This window comes from Ahaetulla prasina, chromosome 4 (assembly GCF_028640845.1).
Source record: "Ahaetulla prasina isolate Xishuangbanna chromosome 4, ASM2864084v1, whole genome shotgun sequence".
NCBI classification, from domain to species: domain Eukaryota; kingdom Metazoa; phylum Chordata; class Lepidosauria; order Squamata; family Colubridae; genus Ahaetulla; species Ahaetulla prasina.
This window is the reverse complement of record NC_080542.1, coordinates 138269905-138290617: the sequence shown is the minus strand read 5'-3', so window position 1 is coordinate 138290617 and position 20713 is coordinate 138269905. Positions and strand designations below refer to the sequence as shown.

Below are 20713 nucleotides of genomic sequence, written 5' to 3'. Positions count from 1 at the left end.
ACTAAATTTAAGCAGGAATGGTTCCATTTTATAGAACACATTACATAGCAAAGCAGACTTATACATCTGAAATACAATTTCTATAGACTTAACAGACTAATTAAAAACAATAAATGAAATCACTGAAATAGATATAAACAAAGATTTCCTATGTTTAATATTAAATATTAAAAGTACAGAATAAATATTTAAGTATTGGTTAGTAATTGTGGAAAAAAGAATGGAAGAGAAGAGGACAATATTTCATCAAATTCTCCCTCACAATGTTTTTACCTTGTTCTATTTTTTTTATTCTGGATTCTATGTTTTTACTCTTCAGTGTTTTGTACAGGTAGTCCTAGATTTACAACCAGTTGCTTAACAACCATTCAGGTTACAAGAAACTCAAAAAAAGTTATTTACAACCCATCCTTGAAATTACGATTGCATCACCTCTGCAATCATGTGATCACATTTCAGATCACATTTTTCTATTTTTGCCAAAAGTCATAAAATTGAGTCTAATAATGTGATATAATTTATGATCTAATTATTTAGCTGAGTCCTCATGTATATAAATATAAAAACTGAAGGGGATATATAGTAATAAAAATTGTATTTGGTAACAAAATGTACATATGAAATTCTGTTTTTATGCTTCACTGGAAAACTAAGAGCTACAGTAGTACAATATCACATAAACTAAAGTCACCAATAAGAATTAGTCCACACATAGGTATAAAATAGTAAGACTGAAGATTAATTATAGAATACATAACAGATGTAATATCAAAGTGCCCTTTCAGTTTTTTAATGGGAACATAAGTACATCAAGGCAAATGACATCTCTACCAAAGCCTAAAATTTATTGTCTCCATATACTGCATTACAATTTATATTATAAAATCTAAGAGTGTTGAAAAAAGAAATTATTAATCTTAACATTCTTAAATCCTATATAAAAGTAGACAAATATTCTCCAAAGGAGGATAAGGATTTCAATCATGATCATGTCCCCACATGCCTTTAGCACCAGAAGGGGGGGGGGAGCCAAAAGGACAACAGCGTTCTAATCAATTAACTTTTAGTGTGGTTTAATCCTCATAAGACAGTGATGTAAATAGTGATGAGGAAACTGGTTTCACATACATTCTACAAAAAAATATATTGAATAAGGCATAGGCTAGTCACCCTTTCATGGATTACTGCCTTGTCGTGGGGAAGGGGCTTGCGTAGCTCAATGAAGCTATGAGCTATGCCGTGCAGGGACACCCAAGACGGACAGGTCATAGCAGAGAGTTCTGACAAAACATAATCCACTGGAGAAGGAAATGACAACCCACTCCAGTATCTTTGCCATGAAAACCCCATGGACAGTACAAAAAGGAAAAAAGATATGACGCCAGAAGATGAGCCCCTCAGGTCGGAAGGTGTCCAATATGCTACTGGGGAAGAGGGGAGGGCTAGTACTAGTAGCGCCAGAAAGAATGAAGCGACTGGGCCAAAGCCAAAAGGACGCTCAGCTGTGGATGTATCTGGAGGTGAAAGGAAAGTCCGATGCTGTAAAGATTTTTTCTCCATAGGAACCTGGAATGTAAGATCCATGAATTAAGGCAAGCTGGATGTGGTCAAACAAGAGATGACAAGACTGAACATCGACAACTTAGGAATCAGCGAACTAAAGTGGACAGGAATGGGCGAATTTAATTCAGATGACTATACCTGATAGGCAAGAATCCCTCAGAAGAAATGGAGTAGCCTTCATAATCAATAAAGAAGTAGGAAAAGCAATACTGGGATACAATCCCCAAAATGACAGAATGATCTCAGTCCGAATCCAAGGCAAATCATTCAATATCACAGTAGTTCAAGTCTATGCCCCAACCACTGGTGCTGAAGAAGATGAAATTGACCGGTTCTATGAAGCCCTACAGCACCTGATAGAATTAACACCAAAAATGATGTCTTTATCATCATGGGGGATTGGAATGCTAAAGTAGGAAGCCAAAAGATAACCGGAATAACAGGCAAGTATGGCCTTGGAGTACAAAATGAAGCAGGGCACAGGCTGATAGAATTCTGTCAAGATAATACGATGGTCATAGCAAACACTCTTTTCCAACAACCTAAGAAACGACTCTGCACATGGACATCACCAGATGGTCAACACAGAAATCAGATTGACTATGTGCTCTGCAGCCAAAGATGGAGAAGCTCTATACAGTCAATAAAAACAAGACCAGGAGCTGACTGTGGCTCAGATCATGAGGTTCTCCTTGGAAAATTTAGGCTTAAACTAAAGAAAGTAGGGAAAAGCAATAGGCCACTCAGGTATGAACTAAATCATATCCCTGATGAATATACAGTAGAGGTGACAAATAGATTTAAAGAATTAGATCTGATAGACAGAGTGCCTGATGAACTATGGACGGAGGTTTGCAACATTGTACAAGAGGTAGCAACTAAAGCCATTCCAAAGAAAAAGAAATGCAAGAAAGCAAAATGGCTGTCTGAGGAAGCTCTGCAAATAGCTGAGGAAAGGGAAGCGAAAGGCAAGGGAGAAAGAGAAAGATACACCCAGTTGAATGCAGAATTCCAGAGAATAGCTAGAAGAGATAAGAATGCATTCTTAAATGAACAGTGCAAAGAAATAGAAGAAAATAATAGAATAGGGAGGACCAGAGATCTATTCAAGAAAATTGGATATGAAAGGAACGTTTCATGCAAAGATGGGCATGATAAAGGACCAAAATGCAGGGACCTAACAGAGGCAGAAGAGATTAAGAAGAGGTGGCAAAAATTACACAGAAGAACTATACAAGAACGAGCTTAACATCCCTGATAACTACGATGGGGTGGTCATTGACCTTGAGCCAGATATCCTAGAATGTGAAGTCAAATGGGCCTTAGGAAATCTGAGCAACAACAAAGCTAGTGGAGGAAACAGTATTCCAGCTGAGCTATTCAAAATCTTAAAAGACAACGCAGTAAAAGTGCTACACCCAATTTGCCAGAAAATTTGGAAAACTCAACAATGGCCACAGGATTGGAAAAGGTCAGTTTACATTCCAATTCCAAAGAAAGGCAATGCCAAAGAATGTTCAAACTATCGCACCATTGCACTCATTTCACATGCTAGTAAGGTTATGCTTAAAATCCTACAAGCTAGGCTCCAGCAGTATGTGGATCGAGAACTACCAGAAGTACAAGTAGGATTTCGTAGAGGCAGAGGAACTAGAGATCAAATTGCCAACATACGCTGGATCATGGAGAAAGCTAGGGAGTTCCAGAAAAACATCTACTTCTGCTTCACTGACTATGCTAAAGCCTTTGATTGTGTGGATCACAACAAATTGTGGCAAGTTCTTAAAGAGACGGGAGTACCAGACCATCTTATTTGTCTTTTGAGAAACCTGTATGTGGGTCATGAAGTAACAGTGAGAACTGGACACGGAACCACTGATTGGTTCAAAATTGGGAAAGGAGTCCGGCAAGACTGTATACAATCACCCTGCCTATTTAACTTATATGCAGAACACATCATGAGAAAGGCGGGGCTAGATGAATCAAAAATTGGAATTAAGATTGCCGGAAGATATGCAGATGATACCACTCTAATGGCAGAAAGTGAAGAGGAACTAGAGTCTCTTGATGCGGGTGAAGGAGGAGAGTGCAAAAATTGGCTTGAAACTCAACATTAAGAAAACTAAAATCATGGCATCCAGCCCTCTCAATTCCTGGCAGATAGATGGTGAAGAAATGGAGGTAGTGACAGATTTTATTTTCCTGGGCTCCAAGATCACCGAAGATGGGGACTGCAGCCAAGAAATTAAAAGACGCTTGCTCCTGGGGAGGAAAGCTATGGCAAATCTAGACAGTGTACTAAAAAGCAGAGACAGCACCCTGCCAACAAAACTGTGTATAGTTAAGGCTATGGTTTTCCCAGTTGCAATGTATGGCTGTGAAGATTGGACCATAAGAAAGGCTGAGCGCCAAAGAATTGAGGCTTTTGAACTCTGGTGCTGGAGAAGACTCCTGTGAGTCCCTTGGACTGCAAGGCGAACAAACAAGTCAGTCCTAGAGGAGATCAACCCTGACTGCTCTTTAGAAGGCCAGATCCTGAAGATGAAACTCAAATACCCTGGCCACCTAATGAGAAAGAAGGACTCACTAGAGAAGAGCCTAATGGTGGGAAAGATTGAGAGCAAAAGAAGAAAGGGATGACAGAGAACGAGGTGGCTGGATGGAGTCACTGAAGCAGTAGGCATGAGTTTAAATGGACTCCAGAGGATGGTAGAGGACAGGAAGGCCTGGAGGAACGTTGTCCATGGAGTCGCGATGGGTCAGACACGACTTAGCTACTAACAACCAAAAGAACAACAATAGGCTAGTCAACACAAAAAAAAGTCCAAAGTTTAGTTTTCTAAGTTCCCTAGCTTTCATTTAATAATAATAATAACAGAGTTGGAAGAGACCTTGGAGGTCTTCTAGTCCAACCCCCTGCCCAGGCAGGAAACCCTACACCATTTCAGACAAATGGTTATCCAACATTTTCTTAAAAATTTCCAGTGTTGGAGCATTTACAACTTCTGCAGGCAAGTTGTAAATGCTGTTACAACAAAATGCAAGTTGTTCCACTGATTAATTGTTCTAACTGTAAGGAAATTTCTCCTCAGTTCTAAGTTGCATCTCTCCTTGATTAGTTTCCATCCACTGTTTCTTGTTCTACCCTCAGATGCTTTGGAGAATAGTTTGACTCCCTCTTCTTTGTGGCAACCCCTGAGATATTGGAACACTGCTATCGTGTCTCCCCTAGTCCTTCTTTTCATTAAACTAAACATACCGAGATCCTGCAACCATTCTTCATATGTTTTAGCCTCCAGTCCCCTAATCATCTTTGTTGCTCTTCTCTGCACTCTTTCTAGAGTCTCAACATCGTTTTTACATCGTGGAAATGTTTAAAGAAATGTTTTCAGAAAAAAGCATTGCTAGGAATAAGTAAGCCCTGAGAAATAAAAATGGAAATATTCTCAGCTTCTATTAATTGAAATAACAGGAAGCATTTAGCAGACTTTGACAATTCACTGAAAAGTTATGCACAGCTGGAGCTGATTATCCTTGGATGGGAGACCACAAGAAATCTCAGTACTACTGCCTAGATAAAGAAATAAAACAATTCCAGAAAAAAACAGTGACAGATCACTTGTGTATTGCTGCCAAAATATTACATGACAATATTTATGTTGTAACCAGAAATGAAGTTTGACCCGAAAGAGACTTTCATCTCCAAAGACAGGAAATGCAAGGCAGTTCAATGCTATCTTCGGGGGTGGGGAGGGGGGACCTTCAAAGTAAACCATCAAAAAATCTTAACCTCTATAAGAATAATAGAGTTGTAAGGGACCTTGGAGGTCTTTTAGTCCAACCCCCTGCTCAGGCAGGAAACCCTAAACCATTTTAGACAAATGGTTGTCCCAATTTCTTCTTAAAAACTTCCAGTGTTGGAGCACCCACAACTTCTGGAGGCAAGTCGTTCCACTGGTTAATTGTTCTGTCAGGAAATTTCTCCATAGTTCTAGGTTGCTTCACTCCTTGATTAGTTTCCATCTATTGCTTCCTATCCTGCCCTTAGGTGCTTTATAGAACTTCCTGTCCTGCCCTTAGGTGCTTTGTAGATTGACCCGGTTTTCACAATAACCAAACTAGTGTCTTTAACCTTGTTCTATTTCTTTAGTCTGCCTTCTGCATTTCTTCCCAATATTTTGCCCAGGAAAACAAATAAACAAGTAACAAGATTTGCTATACAAAACCACAGACTTTACAAATATATTACATGTCCTTCTAGCCTGAAAGGTAGGCTTGAAATATAAATAAAAAAGTTCATGTTACTGGACATGGCTGGAAAACTAATTTTATCAAAGCATCTTGTTATCAGTCAATAACTTAAAAACTATAAAACTATAAGATTATACAAAATGTGCTATATATTCCTTTCCAGTTAAGAGAGCATTTAACTAAGTCACACGAGCAATAAAATTAATTTCCCAAAATCATTGTGGAATGAAAATGATGCAGTTGTATGAAACTGGGGTAATAATCACAAAACTCCCTCATTTTAATATGCTTCGTATTTCTAGAAAGAAAGTGTTAAAAATGCGTTGGTTCCGTCCCAGGCGTCTGATGGACCCGGAGAGGTTCCTGACGGAGCTTGGGCCGTTTCCCGAACACCTGTCCCACGACTCGACTGAAGAGCTAGTTGCGGCCTGGGAACGGGCCGCGGCTGGAGCTTTGGACCGTGTCGTGCCTTTGCGGCCTCTGACCCGGCGCCAGTCTCAACCAGCTCCTTGGTTCTCCGAGGAGCTGAGGGAGATGAAGCGCCGGAGAAGACGCCTAGAGAGTGCCTGGAGATCCAGCCGCTCTGAGGCTGACCGGACACTAGTTAGGTCCTATAGTAGGACCTACCTAGTGGCAATGAGGGTTGCGGCGTTCCTCGTTCCTCCTCATTGCGTCGGCAGATAACCGCCCGGCCGCCCTGTTTGGGTGACCGCCGCTCCTCCAACAGGAGGGGCGGAGGACCCCTACAGGCGTGCCGAGGAGTTTAACGTTATCTATCGACAAAATCGTTCAGCTTCGGACGGATTGGATCAAAATTGGGTAGATCCAGGCGAGGGTTCCGAGGCCCGTCTTGTTGAGGTGGTTTGGGATGACTTTGATCCTGTGACTCCGAGGACATGGACAGGTTGCTGGGCAGGCTGAACGCCACCACATGTTTACTGGATCCGTGCCTCCTGGTTAGTACTGGCTACTCAGGAGGTGACACGAGGCTGGCTCCAGGGGATTACAAATGCTTCTCTGCAGGAGGGGGTCTTTCCCGCGGCCTTGAAAGAGGGTGTGGTGAGACCCCTCCTCAAGAAGCCTTCCCTGGACCCAGGTGTTTTACGGGACTACCGGCCAGTCTCCAATCTTCGCCACGGCGAAGGTTGTAGAGAGTGTGGTGGCATGTCAGCTACCCCAGTACCTGGATGAAGCTGTCTATCTAGACCCGTTCAGTCCGGCTTCGGCCCGGATACAATCGGAGACAGCTTTGGTCGCGCTGGTGGATGATCTCTGGAGGGCCAGGATAGGGGTTACTCCTCTCCCCTGGTCCTATTAGACCCATCAGCGGCTTTTGATACCATCGACCATGGTATCCTGCTGCGCCGGTTGGAGGGGTTGGGAGTGGGAGGCACCGTTTATCGGTGGTTCTCCTCCTACCTCTCTGATCGGACGCAGACGGTGTTGACAGGGGGCAGAGATCGACTCAAGGTGCCTCATGTGGGGTGCCACAGGGTCGATTCTCTCACCCTCCTGTTCAACATCTATATGAAGCCGCTGGGTGAGATCATCAGTGGCTTTGGGGTGAGATACCAACTGTCGCTGATGACACCCAGCTGTACTTTTCCACCCGGCCACCCCAGTGAAGCTGTCAGTGTTGTCCCGGTGTCTGGAAGCCGTGACGGGTCTGGATGGTGAGGAACAGGCTCAAACTTAATCCCTGCAACACGGAGTGGCTGTGGATGCCGGCACCTCGGTACAGTCAGCTGTAGATTCGGGTGTCTGTGGGGGGTGGATCATTGGCCCGATGGAGAAGGTACGCAACTTGGGCGTGCTCCTGGATGGCGGTTGTCCTTCGAAGACCATTTGGCGACCGTCTCCAGGAGAGCATTTTATCAGGTTCGCCTGATCCGCCAGTTGCGGCCCTTCCTGGACCGGGATGCCTTATGCACAGTCACTCATGCCCTTGTTACCTCTCGCCTGGACTACTGCAATGCTCTCTACATGGGCTCCTTGAAGAGCACCGGAGACTTCAGCTAGTTCAGAATGCGGCTGCGCGGGTTATTGAGGAGCGCCTCGGAGCTCCCACATAACACCTATCCTGCGCAGACTGCACTGGCTACCTGTGGTTTTCGGTGCGCTTCAAGGTATTGGTTACCACCTTTAAAGCGCTCCATGGCTTAGGACCGGCTATCTACGGGACCGTCTACTGCCGGCTTCTATCTCCCATCGTCGATGCGCTCCCACAGAGAGGGACTCCTCAGGGTGCCGTCAGCCAAACAGTGTCGACTGGCGGCCCCCAGGGGGAGGGCCTTCTCTGTGGGAGCTCCCACCCTGTGGAACGAACTTCCCCTCGGACTCCGACAATTACCTGACCTTAAGACCTTTCGCCGCGAACTTAAAACTTATTTATTTCATATGGCTGGACTAGCCTGATTTTTATTTTTATTAGATGGGTTTTTAAAATTGTGTTATTTTACAGGGGAGTATGTTTTTAACGTTTTGGGCATTTAAATCAGTTTTTTAAGGGTTGTTTTAAATTATTGTGTGTATTTATATTTTATCTGCCTGTTCACCGCCCTGAGTCCTTCGGGAGAAGGGCGGTATACAAATTAAAATATTATTATTATTATTATTATTATTATTATTATTAAGGACACCAAAACACCCTTCAGTTCAGTTCATTCTTAGAAGAAAACGACTAGACATTAACAACTTATACGTTGATTTGAATGTCTAGTCTGCACAAGAGAACTGCATCAACCCTGGCAATGGGATTTATGAAATGGCAAAATGTCAATCTTTCACAAGTCCTGCTATATTATCTGATTTTTATAGTTTTTTATTAGTTTATAATATGGCATACAAAGAAAATATTAGGGAAGTTAGGGAAGGGAAAAAGGAAGTGGATAGTGGGGGAAAGCAAGGGGGAAAGAAAAAAAGGCATTGACTTCTGACTCCTTTGGTGCAATAAAATAAGACACTAACATCTAATCTCAACTTTTTACATTTACATAGTAATATAAACTAGTCATTTCTATAACAACAAATTTATCTACTGTATTTTTCAGAGTATAAGATGCACATTAGTTTTTGGGGAGGAAAACAAGAAAAAAAATATGCCTCTGCCTACCAGCATCCATTGGTACTCATCTGACTAGTGTCCTTGCAGCAAACAGCAAACAGCCTGATAAGCTTCAGTACATTATCACAGCCTGATTTAGCACGAACAGCTGACTGGCGGTTGGATCAGCCTCCCAGAATACCGCCAATCAGCTGTTCCAGACTGAGAGGATCACCAGAGCCCATCACCGGCCAAAAATGTGATGCACAGAGGCCAAAAATGGGGCGTGCGGAGGCCAAAAACACAACGTGTGGAGGTGGCGATCGGTGACGATATGCTGTGGCAATCCCTGCAGCCTGGAATGGATCTAAATCAGGGCATGTGGAGGCCGAAAATGGCCGAAGGGTGGGGGGTGGCGGATGGGCAGGGCTTCGGCAACATTTGGTGTATAAGATGCACCACTATTTTCACCCACTTTTTTGGGACGGAAATGTGTCTTATAGTCCTAAAAGTACGGTAATCGGTAAAATGCAAAATCAGTTTCATTTTTTTCCACCTCAAGTACAAAGTCCAGAGTGGTTTCCAGGTAGAAATAAAGGTATTTGGTATTTTTTTTTCTTTAATCAAAACAGTCAATTTAGCCATCCCTGCTAAACCAGCCATCCCTGGTTTTTACAGCCATTCATCCATTCATCCATTTTGCAGCCATTCACCCATTCATCCACTGAGGTGACCTCCCATTTCTGTGCATAAATTAATCTTATATAAAGTATATAACATCAGAGTTCCAATTTTTTCCAGGTCTTTTTCCATTAAACTCAAAACAAAAGCCTCTGGTTTTCTTTCTATATTCACATTAAGAATTTTAAGAAAGCCCTGCTATATAATCACATGATGGGGGGAGGGGGGGAAAAGAGTGACCCTAGGAGGGATGAGCGAAGAATGCATGATAACACTATCTAAACTTAGCGGTCACCGTATGCATGCAGTCATATTGAGAGTCAGTGAATGACTTTGGGCCAGTCACTCTCTCTCTCAGCTCAAAGCTTCTCACAGGGTTGTTGTGGGGAAATAGGAGGAGAAAGGAGTATTAGATATATTCCCCACCTTGAGTTGTTTGTAAAAAAATAATAAAGGCAGGGTAGAAATAAACAAATAAAAATAAATACCTATCTGCCTAGTTAAAATGAAGAGATGCTAAAATTGGGCTGCAGTGCTATAGGAAGGATTTTCAAGGACAGCATCAGGAATTGCTCAGAACACCTGCACTTCATGTTCAGTGTACTAGAGGAATTGTGGAATGAAATCGAAGTTGTTAAGGATGAATCTGAAGAAAAACTGCCAAAGACTAAGAAACAGAAAGCAAACTACGGTACATGCCAGAACAAGAATGGAAATTGTTGAAAAGAGAAAAAAAGCCAACAAAAATAAAGATCTCAGGAAGGCACTTAATGAAGAATTTCAGACAGCTAGCTGTTAGAGAAGTTTACAATATCTGTAATGGCACTGGAAGATGGAAACAAACATTAAAAACAAAGAAAGTCTTCCAAAAGATCTAAAAACTTAAAAAGAAGTTCCTACCTAAAATTGCTAGGCTGTAAGAAACTAGTGGGCTGGTAGAAACAGATTCTAAAAAAATTCAACAAAATGGAAAAGGTATTCTGAAATTCTCTACAGCAGGTGTGTCAATTTCAGCACTTCAACCATTACCAATTTGAAAATTATCAGAACTGATGGCATATCCACAGAAATATGACAAGCAGCAGAATAATCTGTAAAACTTTTAAACTAAAAATACCAGAAAATTTGGAGAATAACAGTATTCAACAGATTGGAAGAAATCAGTCTATATACTACTACCAAAGAAAGTAGATACAACAGAGTATGCAAACAATACTGTACAATATCCTTAATTTCACAAGATAACAAAATAATGTCTAAGATCAACTATCCTAAATTAAAGCTCTATATGGAAAGGAAGATACCAGATGTTAAAGCTGGTTTTAGGAAAGGCCAAGGAACAAAAGATATTATTGCTGAGGCACAATGGATGATTGAGAATGTCAAAGAATACCCAAAAGAAGTGAATGTCTGTTTTATTAATTATGAAAAGGCCTTTGATTACATCAACCATATCAAGCCATACAATGTAGGAATCCTGGAACATCTTGCTCATGCAAAATATATACAGAAACAAGGAAACCATATACTGGGAAGACCATGGTGAAATAGACTGGCTCCAGCTAGGCTAAGGAGTGAGACAAACCATAAATATGGTTGCATACTCTACTCAAATTTATTCAGAATATATTGAGGGAAGCCAGATTAGAACAAGATGACTGTGCTTTTAAAACTGGAGGAACAAACATCAGTAATTTCTGGTTTAATGATGACGCTACTCTGATAATTGATAACTTGTAAATGAACTGCAAGCTCTAGTAATGCAAGTCAAGGAGCACAATGAAAAAAATTGGACTGCAATGAAGTATTTATTATCATTGTACATCTTGTATACCACGAAATGGTGCAGTTCATACAAGAATACAAGAAATATAGCGAACCACCCTTGAAATTGATAGTGAAGATAGTGAAATGGCAGGTAGCTTTTGTCTATTGTCTATTGTTTATTATCTATAGAACTGATTTACAACAGTAAAGGAACAAGCAGTCAGAAAATACACTGCTGACTAGCACTTGATAGAGTAGCCTGAAAGGCCTTGTAAAAGATATTTACATGTGTTTAAACTTACAAAGATCAAAACTGTGCAGGAAAGTTTTTCTTGTGAACTGTAAAAAGGTGAAACTTAGATTTCAAAGCAGCAAGACAGAAACAAAATTGACACTTTTCCATTTTGGTTTTGAAGAAGATCCTTGAGCATATCATAAATCCCTAAGAAAACCGACAAACGGATCAGTGAAAAAATCAACTGACATGAATTATTATGATCAAGTTTGCATGTTTAGGACATAGATAGAAGGAAAGAGAACAGGAGACCAACAGTAAAGCAGATGGACTCAAGTGCAACAGCAAAGGGTAGACTACTGAAATACCTAAAAGCCAGGTTGGAGTCAGATCATTCTGGAAAAGATCATAGCAGATAATATGTATATTTAAAGGAACTAAATAATAGAATATGTAGCAGAGTTTACTAAATACAAAATCAGAGAGACTTTATATGTTCACACTTCCTGATGACACTCAGCTGTACTTTTCCACCCCGGGCCACTCCAGCAAAGCTGTCGAAGTGCTGTCCCGGTGTTTGGAAGCCGTACGGGTCTGGATGGGGAGGAACAGGCTCAAACTTAATCCCCCCAAGACTGAGTGGCTGTGGATGCCGGCACCCTGGTACAGTCAGCTGCAGATGCGGCTGTCTGTCGGGGGTGAGTCGTTGGCCCCGATGGAGAGGGTACGCAACTTGGGCGTGCTCCTGGATGGGCAGTTGTCCTTTGAAGATCATTTGACGACCGTCTCCAGGAGAGCTTTTTATCAGGTTCGCCTGATCCGCCAGTTGCGTCCCTCCCTGGACCGGGATGCCCTATGCACAGTCACTCACGCTCTCGTTACCTCTCGCTTGGACTACTGCAATGCTCTCTACATGGGGCTCCCCTTGAAGAGCACTCGGAGACTTCAGCTAGTCCAGAATGCGGCTGCGCGGGTTATTGAGGGAGCGGTTCGGAGCTCCCACGTAACACTATCCTGCGCAGACTGCACTGGCTACCTGTTGTTTTCCGGGTGCGCTTCAAGGTATTGGTTACCACCTTTAAAGCGCTCCATGGCTTAGGACCGGGTTACTTACGGGACCGTCTACTGTTCCCACAGAGAGGGACTCCTCAGGATGCCGTCAAACAGTGTCGACTGGCGGCCCCCAGGGGGAGGGCCTTCTCTGTGGGAGCTCCTACCCTGTGGAACGAGCTTCCCCTTGGGCTTCGACAATTGCCTGACCTTAGGACCTTTCACCGCGAACTTAAAACCTATTTATTTCGTATGGCTGGACTGGCCTGATTTTTTTAAAATTTTAATTGAATTTTAATGGGTTTTAATGGGTTTTAATGGGTTTTAAATTTCTGTAATTTTATAGGGTGTAATGTCATTTTAAATTTCCTGGCTAAATTGAATAAGTTTCTTAAGGGTTGTTTTAATATTGTGTAAGTTTCTGTTTGTATTTTACTTGCCTGTTCACCGCCCTGAGTCCTTCGGGAGAAGGGCGGTATACAAATTAAAATATTATTATTGTCAGGCCTGGAAACCATACTAGACTTTAGGGTTCCAGACGCTGCCACATTTTTCCCCTGAGGGGAAGAAGGGGGGCTGAGGGGTATGGTAACATTCTTCAAGCGGTCAAGGTTGGATGGTGTTCACATCTGCAGGAAGAGTGGCAAGAAGATATTCGAATGAACTGGGAGAACGTGGGACCATGTGACCATCAAAGGGGTCAGGGGGGTGGGACTCTTGGGGTTTATATAACTGGGAAAAGAATCCGGAAATTCAGTTTTGGAATTTCACTCATCGTGTGCCAGTTTCCTCATGCTAGTAAAGAACTCTGAAAAACAATGGCTTCTGAGGTTTTTTTATGCAGAAGAGGTTTTACTGGAACCTTAATTGGTGGCGTTCCAGCGACCCAAATCACACAACTGGTTCGCTTAGAAATTGGAGCCCATCATGAACTTATAAGATTCATAGTAATTCCAAAGATGTCAGAATCCATCATCCTGGGTTTCGCTTGGTTGGACAAATGGGAACCCACAATCAAATGGGAGGATGGATTCAGGAAAATTATATGGACTTTCAGACCCTTAGACCCAATTCCCCCTACCGAAAAAAACCTTATCCAAAATGACCACCAGAGGGAACCAACAACCACCATATCCAATCCATCTCCTAATGAACCACGCATCCCTAAAGCATACATGGATTTATCAGACGTTTTTAGCGAGGATGAATGTAACCTCTTACCTCCCCACCGACAAACTGATTGCGCAATTGAATTGCACCCGGGGCAAAATTACCAAAACCCAAAATGTATTCAATGACACCAGCCGAAATGTCTGAACTAAGAAAATACATTGACACTAACCTAGCCAGAGGGTTCATTGAACCAGCAAAATCACCTGTAGCTGTGCCTGTGCTATTTAAACAAAAGAAAGATGGTTCGCTTAGATTGTGTATTGACTTCAAAAATATCAATGCAATTTGCATACAAAACACATACCCTTTACCACTTATGCACGATTTGTTGAACCACTTATCAAAAGGCAAAATTTTCACCAGATTGGATTTAAGGGAAGCCTATTACCGGGGTCCGCATCAAGGAAGGTGATGAATGGAAAACGGCTTTCAACTGCCCCTTGGGCAGTTTCCAATACCGTGTCATGCCTTTTGGCCTCCAAGGGGCTCCAGCTGTTTTTATGCAACTAATTAATGAAACCCTGCACCCCCATCTCTACAATGGGGTTCTTGTCTACTTAGATGATATTCTTATCTACACAAACAATATCAAAGAACACATCAAATTGGTCAGACAAGTCCTTAAAAAGCTCCTAGCGGCCAAGCTATATGTCAAACTTTCCAAATGCGAATTCCATAAGGAATCCCTAGACTACCTAGGTTACCGGATATCAAACAAAGGTATCGAAATGGACCCAGGGAAAGTAAAAGCAGTGTTGGATTGGCAACCGCCACGCACAGATAAGCAACTTCAAAGTTTCTTGGGATTCGCGAATTTTTACGGCAAATTCATTCCTTCTGTAGCAGAAGTAGCTCTACCATTAACAGAATTGTTAAAAACTGGGCCATTACCCGCCAAACCCAAACCTACCCAACCCCTACCTTGGACAATGGACTGCCAACGTTCCTTTGAACACCTGAAACGCCTATTCTCGATGGAACCAATTCTTCAACATCTGGATCCAAATAAACCTTTTGTAGTCCAAGCTGATGCAAGTGATATAGCAGTAGCCGCTGTCTTATTACAACGGAATACCGACAACAATCTAATGCCTTGCGCGTACGTGTCTAAAAAACTGACGGACACTGAACGCAGATGGGCAGTTTGGGAAAAGGAAGCCTTTGCAGTGCACTGGGCACTCCTCTCCTGGAGACACTTCCTTGAAGGGGGAAAAGAACCATTCGAGGTGTGGACCGACCACAAAAACCTCGAATACTTAAAAACCCCTCGAAAGCTTTCTCCCAAACAAGTTTGATGGGCTCAGTTTTTCAAACGGTTCCATTTCACCCTCAAATACATCCCCGGCGACCAAAATCTACTGGCTGATGCCCTATCTAGGAAACCACAATTTCACAGCCAACGCGAAGAGGTAATACATGCGATGATTCCCGATAGCGAACCGGCCAGCCAAGCACTTACTCGACCGCGATCACGCCGTAGTACTAACATCCCACCAAATAAACTACTAGCGGAGTTAAAATCAGCACTCACTCACGATGCTTGGTTTAAAGAAAACTTGCCAGACCTCACCTTAAGGGATGGGATACCCTGGAAGGGAACGAAGATTTATGTACCCGTCGCTATGCGGCTGCCTATACTACAGAGAAGCCACGACTCTCGCCTAGGAGGTCACTTTGGATTTTTAAAGACTCTCCACTTGGCTAGAAGACAATTCTGGTGGCCAAAAATGAAATCAGATGTCGAAGACTATGTCCGGAGCTGTGCTACCTGCGCTACCATGAAGTCCAGACCAGGGAAACCCCCTGGACTCCTACAACCCGTAGCCGAACCCACCAGACCCTGGAAAGAGATTGCCATGGATTTTATTGTTGAACTCCCATCTAGTGGGGAAAATACAGTGATATGGGCCTAAACAGGCTGCGGATTGCCATCGGCGAGAAAATTAGCAAAGCTCTCGTCAGACACATCTACAGACTGCATGGAGTTCCTAAAAGGATAATATCCGACAGGGGTGTTCAATTCACAGCCAAGTTCTGGAGGGAGTTCCTACGGTCCATTGGGTTGTCTCAAGGACTTAGTTCTGGGTTCCATCCGGAGACCAATGGAGCAGCTGAAAAATTGAACTCGATGGTGGAACAATACATATGGTGTTATGTAAATTACCAACAAGAAAACTGGTCAGATTTGTTACCATTTGCAGAAGTCGCATATAATAATGCTGTACACAGCAGCACGGGGTTAACCCCTTTTCAAGTAACCACCGGCATGGACTTCGTTCCAATGCCTGAACTCCCTGTGCAACCCCCCATTTCCGTTTCCCTAACGGACTGGATGAATTCGTTGAAAAAAGGTTGGGAAAATACAAAAAAGGCCTTAGCTGTGACAGCTCGGAATTACAAAGCCCAAGCCCACAAACACCGTTCCCTTCAACCCCCTTTTCGCATTGGAGATAAAGTCTTTTTATCTATTAAGTATCTGAGGTTGAGAATACCCAGCAGAAAATTCGGTCCAAAATTTTTGGTCCTTTCCCCATTGTAAAAATTATTAATCCCGTTACCGTCCAACTCAAGCTCCCTCGAATGTTGGGGAAAATACACCCGGTATTCCATACCAGCTTATTAAAACCTGCTAGACAGCCTGGTCTGAGACCTCAACTTGCCGCTCCCCCACCACCCTTGATAATCCAAGGTGAAACCCACTATGAAATCAAGAAAATCCTTGACTCTAGACTATACAGAGGTCAATTACAATATTTAGTCCACTGGAAGGGATATCCATTATCTGAATCTACTTGGGTCAAAAGTTGGAAAGTAAATGCGGACAATTTGATTAAAAAATTTCACGACATTTTCCCTGACAAACCTAAAAAACCTCTTGGAGAGGGGAGGGGGGGTAGAAGGGAAGTGTGGACCACTGACACTCTTCTTTATCAACTCTTTGTTTTCTTTCCTAGAATATAGCTTCTTTTCCAAGGGGGGACGCCTGTCAGGCCTGGAAACCATACTAGACTTTAGGGTTCCAGACGCTGCCACATTTTTCCCCTGAGGGGAAGAAGGGGGGCTGAGGGGTATGGTAACATTCTTCAAGCGGTCAAGGTCGGATGGTGTTCACATCTGCAGGAAGAGTGGCAAGAAGATATTCGAATGAACTGGGAGAACGTGGGACCATGTGACCATCAAAGGGGTCAGGGGGGTGGGACTCTTGGGGTTTATATAACTGGGAAAAGAATCCGGAAATTCAGTTTTGGAATTTCACTCATCGTGTGCCAGTTTCCTCATGCTAGTAAAGAACTCTAAAAAACAATGGCTTCTGAGTTTTTTTTTATGCAGAAGAGGTTTTTCTGGAACCTTGACAATTATTATTATTATTATTATTATTATTATTATTATTATTATTATTATTATTATTATTATTATTATTATTATTATTTCTTTTTTGCTCACTTGGTGTTTCAGCAAGAGATGTATAGCTACTGCTGAATACAGGCTATACTGACTTGTCCACTAGAAAGCACTTACAGATTCCTCCTTTTGACTTAATAAGATATGGCAAAAAATGACATGAGTTAGAAAAATCTCAAATAGCTGTTTAAAAGCACTATGTACTGAATGCACTGTGTAACAATGCAAAGTTGGATAACACAAACCAGTCAGAATAATTCACTGTAACATTACAGTGAAAAACTCAATATACACAGGAATTAGGAGACTGATTTAGAGCACACAATATCATACCAGGAAGATGAGACAAATTATGTGCATTTGCAATTGATGGTTATATCATTCAGTGTGGTATAAAAGTAGTCCTCATTGAATGACCACTCTTTCAACAAATGTTTAAAGTTGTGATGATGCTAAATGAGGGGGATTTATGACAGGTCCTCACAGTTGTGGGAATGGCACTCTTCCCACAATCACATGATTGTTTTGGGCACTTGGCAATCAGTTCACAATTTTGACAGTTGCAATATCCCATGATCATCCTATCTGACCTTCACTAAAAAAAATTGACAAGCAAAGTCAATGGGGAAGCTAACAGGAAGTAGCAAATGACCGCAGGATGTTGCCAGGTACAAGATTCACCTAAAGACACCAGCTGTGACTATTGCAACTAATGTTGTAAGTTGGTGCAGTCACATGACATAGAATTTTATCATTCTGTTACTTAGAAACAGAGTTGCCATTCCTAATTACCATTGTTAAGTGAGAACAGCCTGTAATGATTAATATATGAGATTATTAAAATTCAGGAAGCTAGTAAAAGCTAATATACAATGTGTATACAAAGGTGGCATATACTTTTACAAATAAATATAATAAAAAGAAAAGTGGATTACATCTATATTTCTCTTTTGGATGAAAAGTGAAATGTGATAATATAAAAAGATAATATAATCCTATGAAACTAATGAAATGCATCTGCTAAAGCATAATATGGGAACAAAAAAATCACATTTAGCCGTTGTGCCAGTAAGAGAATGGGTGGAATATTATTTCGATAGTAGGATTAAGTTAAATGATCTGACACAATATGATATTAATTAAATTAATGTTATAAAGCAGTTTAACATCAAGATGAAAAATAGGTATTAAATTAAGCCAGAATTCAAGCCAAGCTTTTCAGGAACCAAAGGGTACAGGACGAGAACCTTCTCTGCAATTGTGCTATCCTTTGGAATGTTCTCCTTCCAAAAATGAAGACTTTCAAAAGAGTTTGAATACCTGGCTCTGATTATTTGCTTTGGGCTCACAGAGATGTAGGCTACCTTTGGGTTGGCTAGTGCCTTGAAGTCCTTCCCTCGCTTTTTTCATTTTAATTATTATACTCCTGTTTTAAATGTGCCCTACAAAAGTATGGCCTTTATATATAATTTTCAGCTTTTAATTGTGCATTATCCGGAGTTGCTCAGTATGATGGGCAGTCTCTAAATTTGATTAAAAAATAAAAATAAAAAGTTACATATATATAATTTTCTTTATCTGGCATAATATTACAATATAATATCTGGTAATCTTTATTCCCCATTCATTCCTGGTACTATATAGATGTCCCATGTTTGCAATTTTTATTTTTAAGATGTTTATCCCATCTTTATTACTTTATAAGTAACTTAAGGCTGCAAACGTATAAGATCCACCACATAATTTTGGTGTAAGGGTTCAAAGGATTCTATCATATATATCACTTTTTAGTTTCCATATGTACCACAAACACATCTAAGCATGTCGCTTATGGCAAAAATATAATTACTACACTTATGTTCATAAGCCAAATGTTTATCAATAGTAAAATTTCCCATGTTGCCTGTTGTCTTACATCTAGTAGAAATAAAGGTAGTATTCAACATATAATCATTCATTTAGTGACCGTTCAACGTTACAATGACACTGAAAAAATTGATTTTTGATCATTTTTCACATTTATCACTTTTGCAGCATCCCTACGGGTTACATTATCAAAATTTGGATGCTTGGCAACTGGCATGTATTTATGACCACTGTAAAGTCCCCGGTTCATGTGATCTTTTGCAATCTTCTGACAAGCAAAGTCAATGGAGAAGCCAGATTCACTTAACCATGTTACTATCCACCCAGTGAGTCCTTAACCGTGGCATGAAAGGTCATAAAATGGGGCAAAACCCGCTTAACAACTGTTTTACTCAGCAACAGAAAGGTTGCGGTTGTAATTCAAAGGAACATATCTGTACGATGCTAACTGGGTTGGGAGGATTGCAGTCCTCCCGCTCTAATTTCCACCTGCTTCAAATTGTAAAGTGCGAAACTATTGAACTCCGTATTGTTTTGACTGGCTCTTTCTCTCCAGGACTCAAAAAGAGCGTGGAAATGGGATATCTTGACCTGCAGAGGGTAGAAGTGGCAGCAAAAAAAAAAAAAAGGACTTGTAAATCACATTTTTACTGCGTTTTGCCTTCACTACCAATGCACAAGGGGAAACATTGCAATTATTTAACTGCCAGGGTTAAAAAAAAAAAAAAACACCTTGCACAAGTGATGAACCTGTTTTCTTAAAGGGCGGGGGTGGGGAAGGGAGAAAGTGACTTTTATAGGCGGGAAGGCAGGAATAAAATAGCCAGGGGCGATTTGCAAGGAAGCGGGGGGGGGCTTCCCTCCCCTCACCCCTCACGAGGGAAGGCCGTGGCTTCAGGTGGGTCGCAGCACCCGCCGCATCCGGAGCAGCCGCCGTCGTGAAGCAGAAAGCGGCCCGCCGTCACCGGGCGGCTACGCACCGTGTATTCCCGCACTTGGCTGTGGAAGTTCTGCTCGCGGATGGTCACTTCGTCCGCGTCCATCCTGTCATAGCCCTCGCCGGGCAGCCCCCTCCAGCAACGGCCGCTGCCTCCTGCCAGGCGACAAGCGAGGGACCATGGCCGGTGGGCAAGGCCTGGCGATCGGGACCCTCTTCAGGCCGGGGAGGGGGGGAGGGAGGGAGGGCCCAACGCGCCACTTGCGGCGGCAACGACGACGACGACAACAACAACAACAACCGCTACCACCGCCCCGGTGGAGGTGGCAGCACAGCGCGCGGCCTCAACGTCCCGACGCCACCCAGCCCCGCCCCTGCTCCCTCCCTCCCTCCCTCGCGCGGGGCGTGCCAATCCGTCCTGCGGCGGAAAGGGCGAGAGCGGCCTCACGGGAGAAGTGCGCCTGCGCAAGCATTGACAAGCGGTAGGGGCGCCAACGGTTCTTTGGGCTTCGTCAGCCTGTAAAAAGAGATGAGTCGCTGTTCGTGGTGTGTGGGCGGGGCTGATCGGCGCCGAAGCGGGGAATCAACCAGCGCTTCGGACCAATAGTAAGGAAGGAGGCGGAGCTTCGGTGCTTGGCTGGGGGAGGGCTGAAAGTGCGCGCTCTTAAAGTGGGAATCTGGCTTTTTGCTTTTTTTTTGCAGCGGAAGGGAAGTCCGCCTTGCTCGCTGTAGAGAAAATACCTGG

At 42.5% G+C, this 20713-nt stretch overlaps 1 protein-coding gene across 1 annotated transcript in view; it reads right to left on the bottom strand.

The window, feature by feature from the left end:
• The window catches only part of LMBR1 (limb development membrane protein 1), an 84242-nt gene extending 63908 nt beyond the window's left edge, over positions 1–20334 (bottom strand). The window contains exon 1 of the mRNA XM_058184417.1: positions 20012–20334. Within this exon, the coding sequence (XP_058040400.1) occupies positions 20012–20074 (63 nt within the window). The 5' untranslated portion in view covers positions 20075–20334. The remainder of the gene's footprint in view (positions 1–20011) is intronic.
• Positions 20335–20713: the final 379 nt, after the last annotated feature.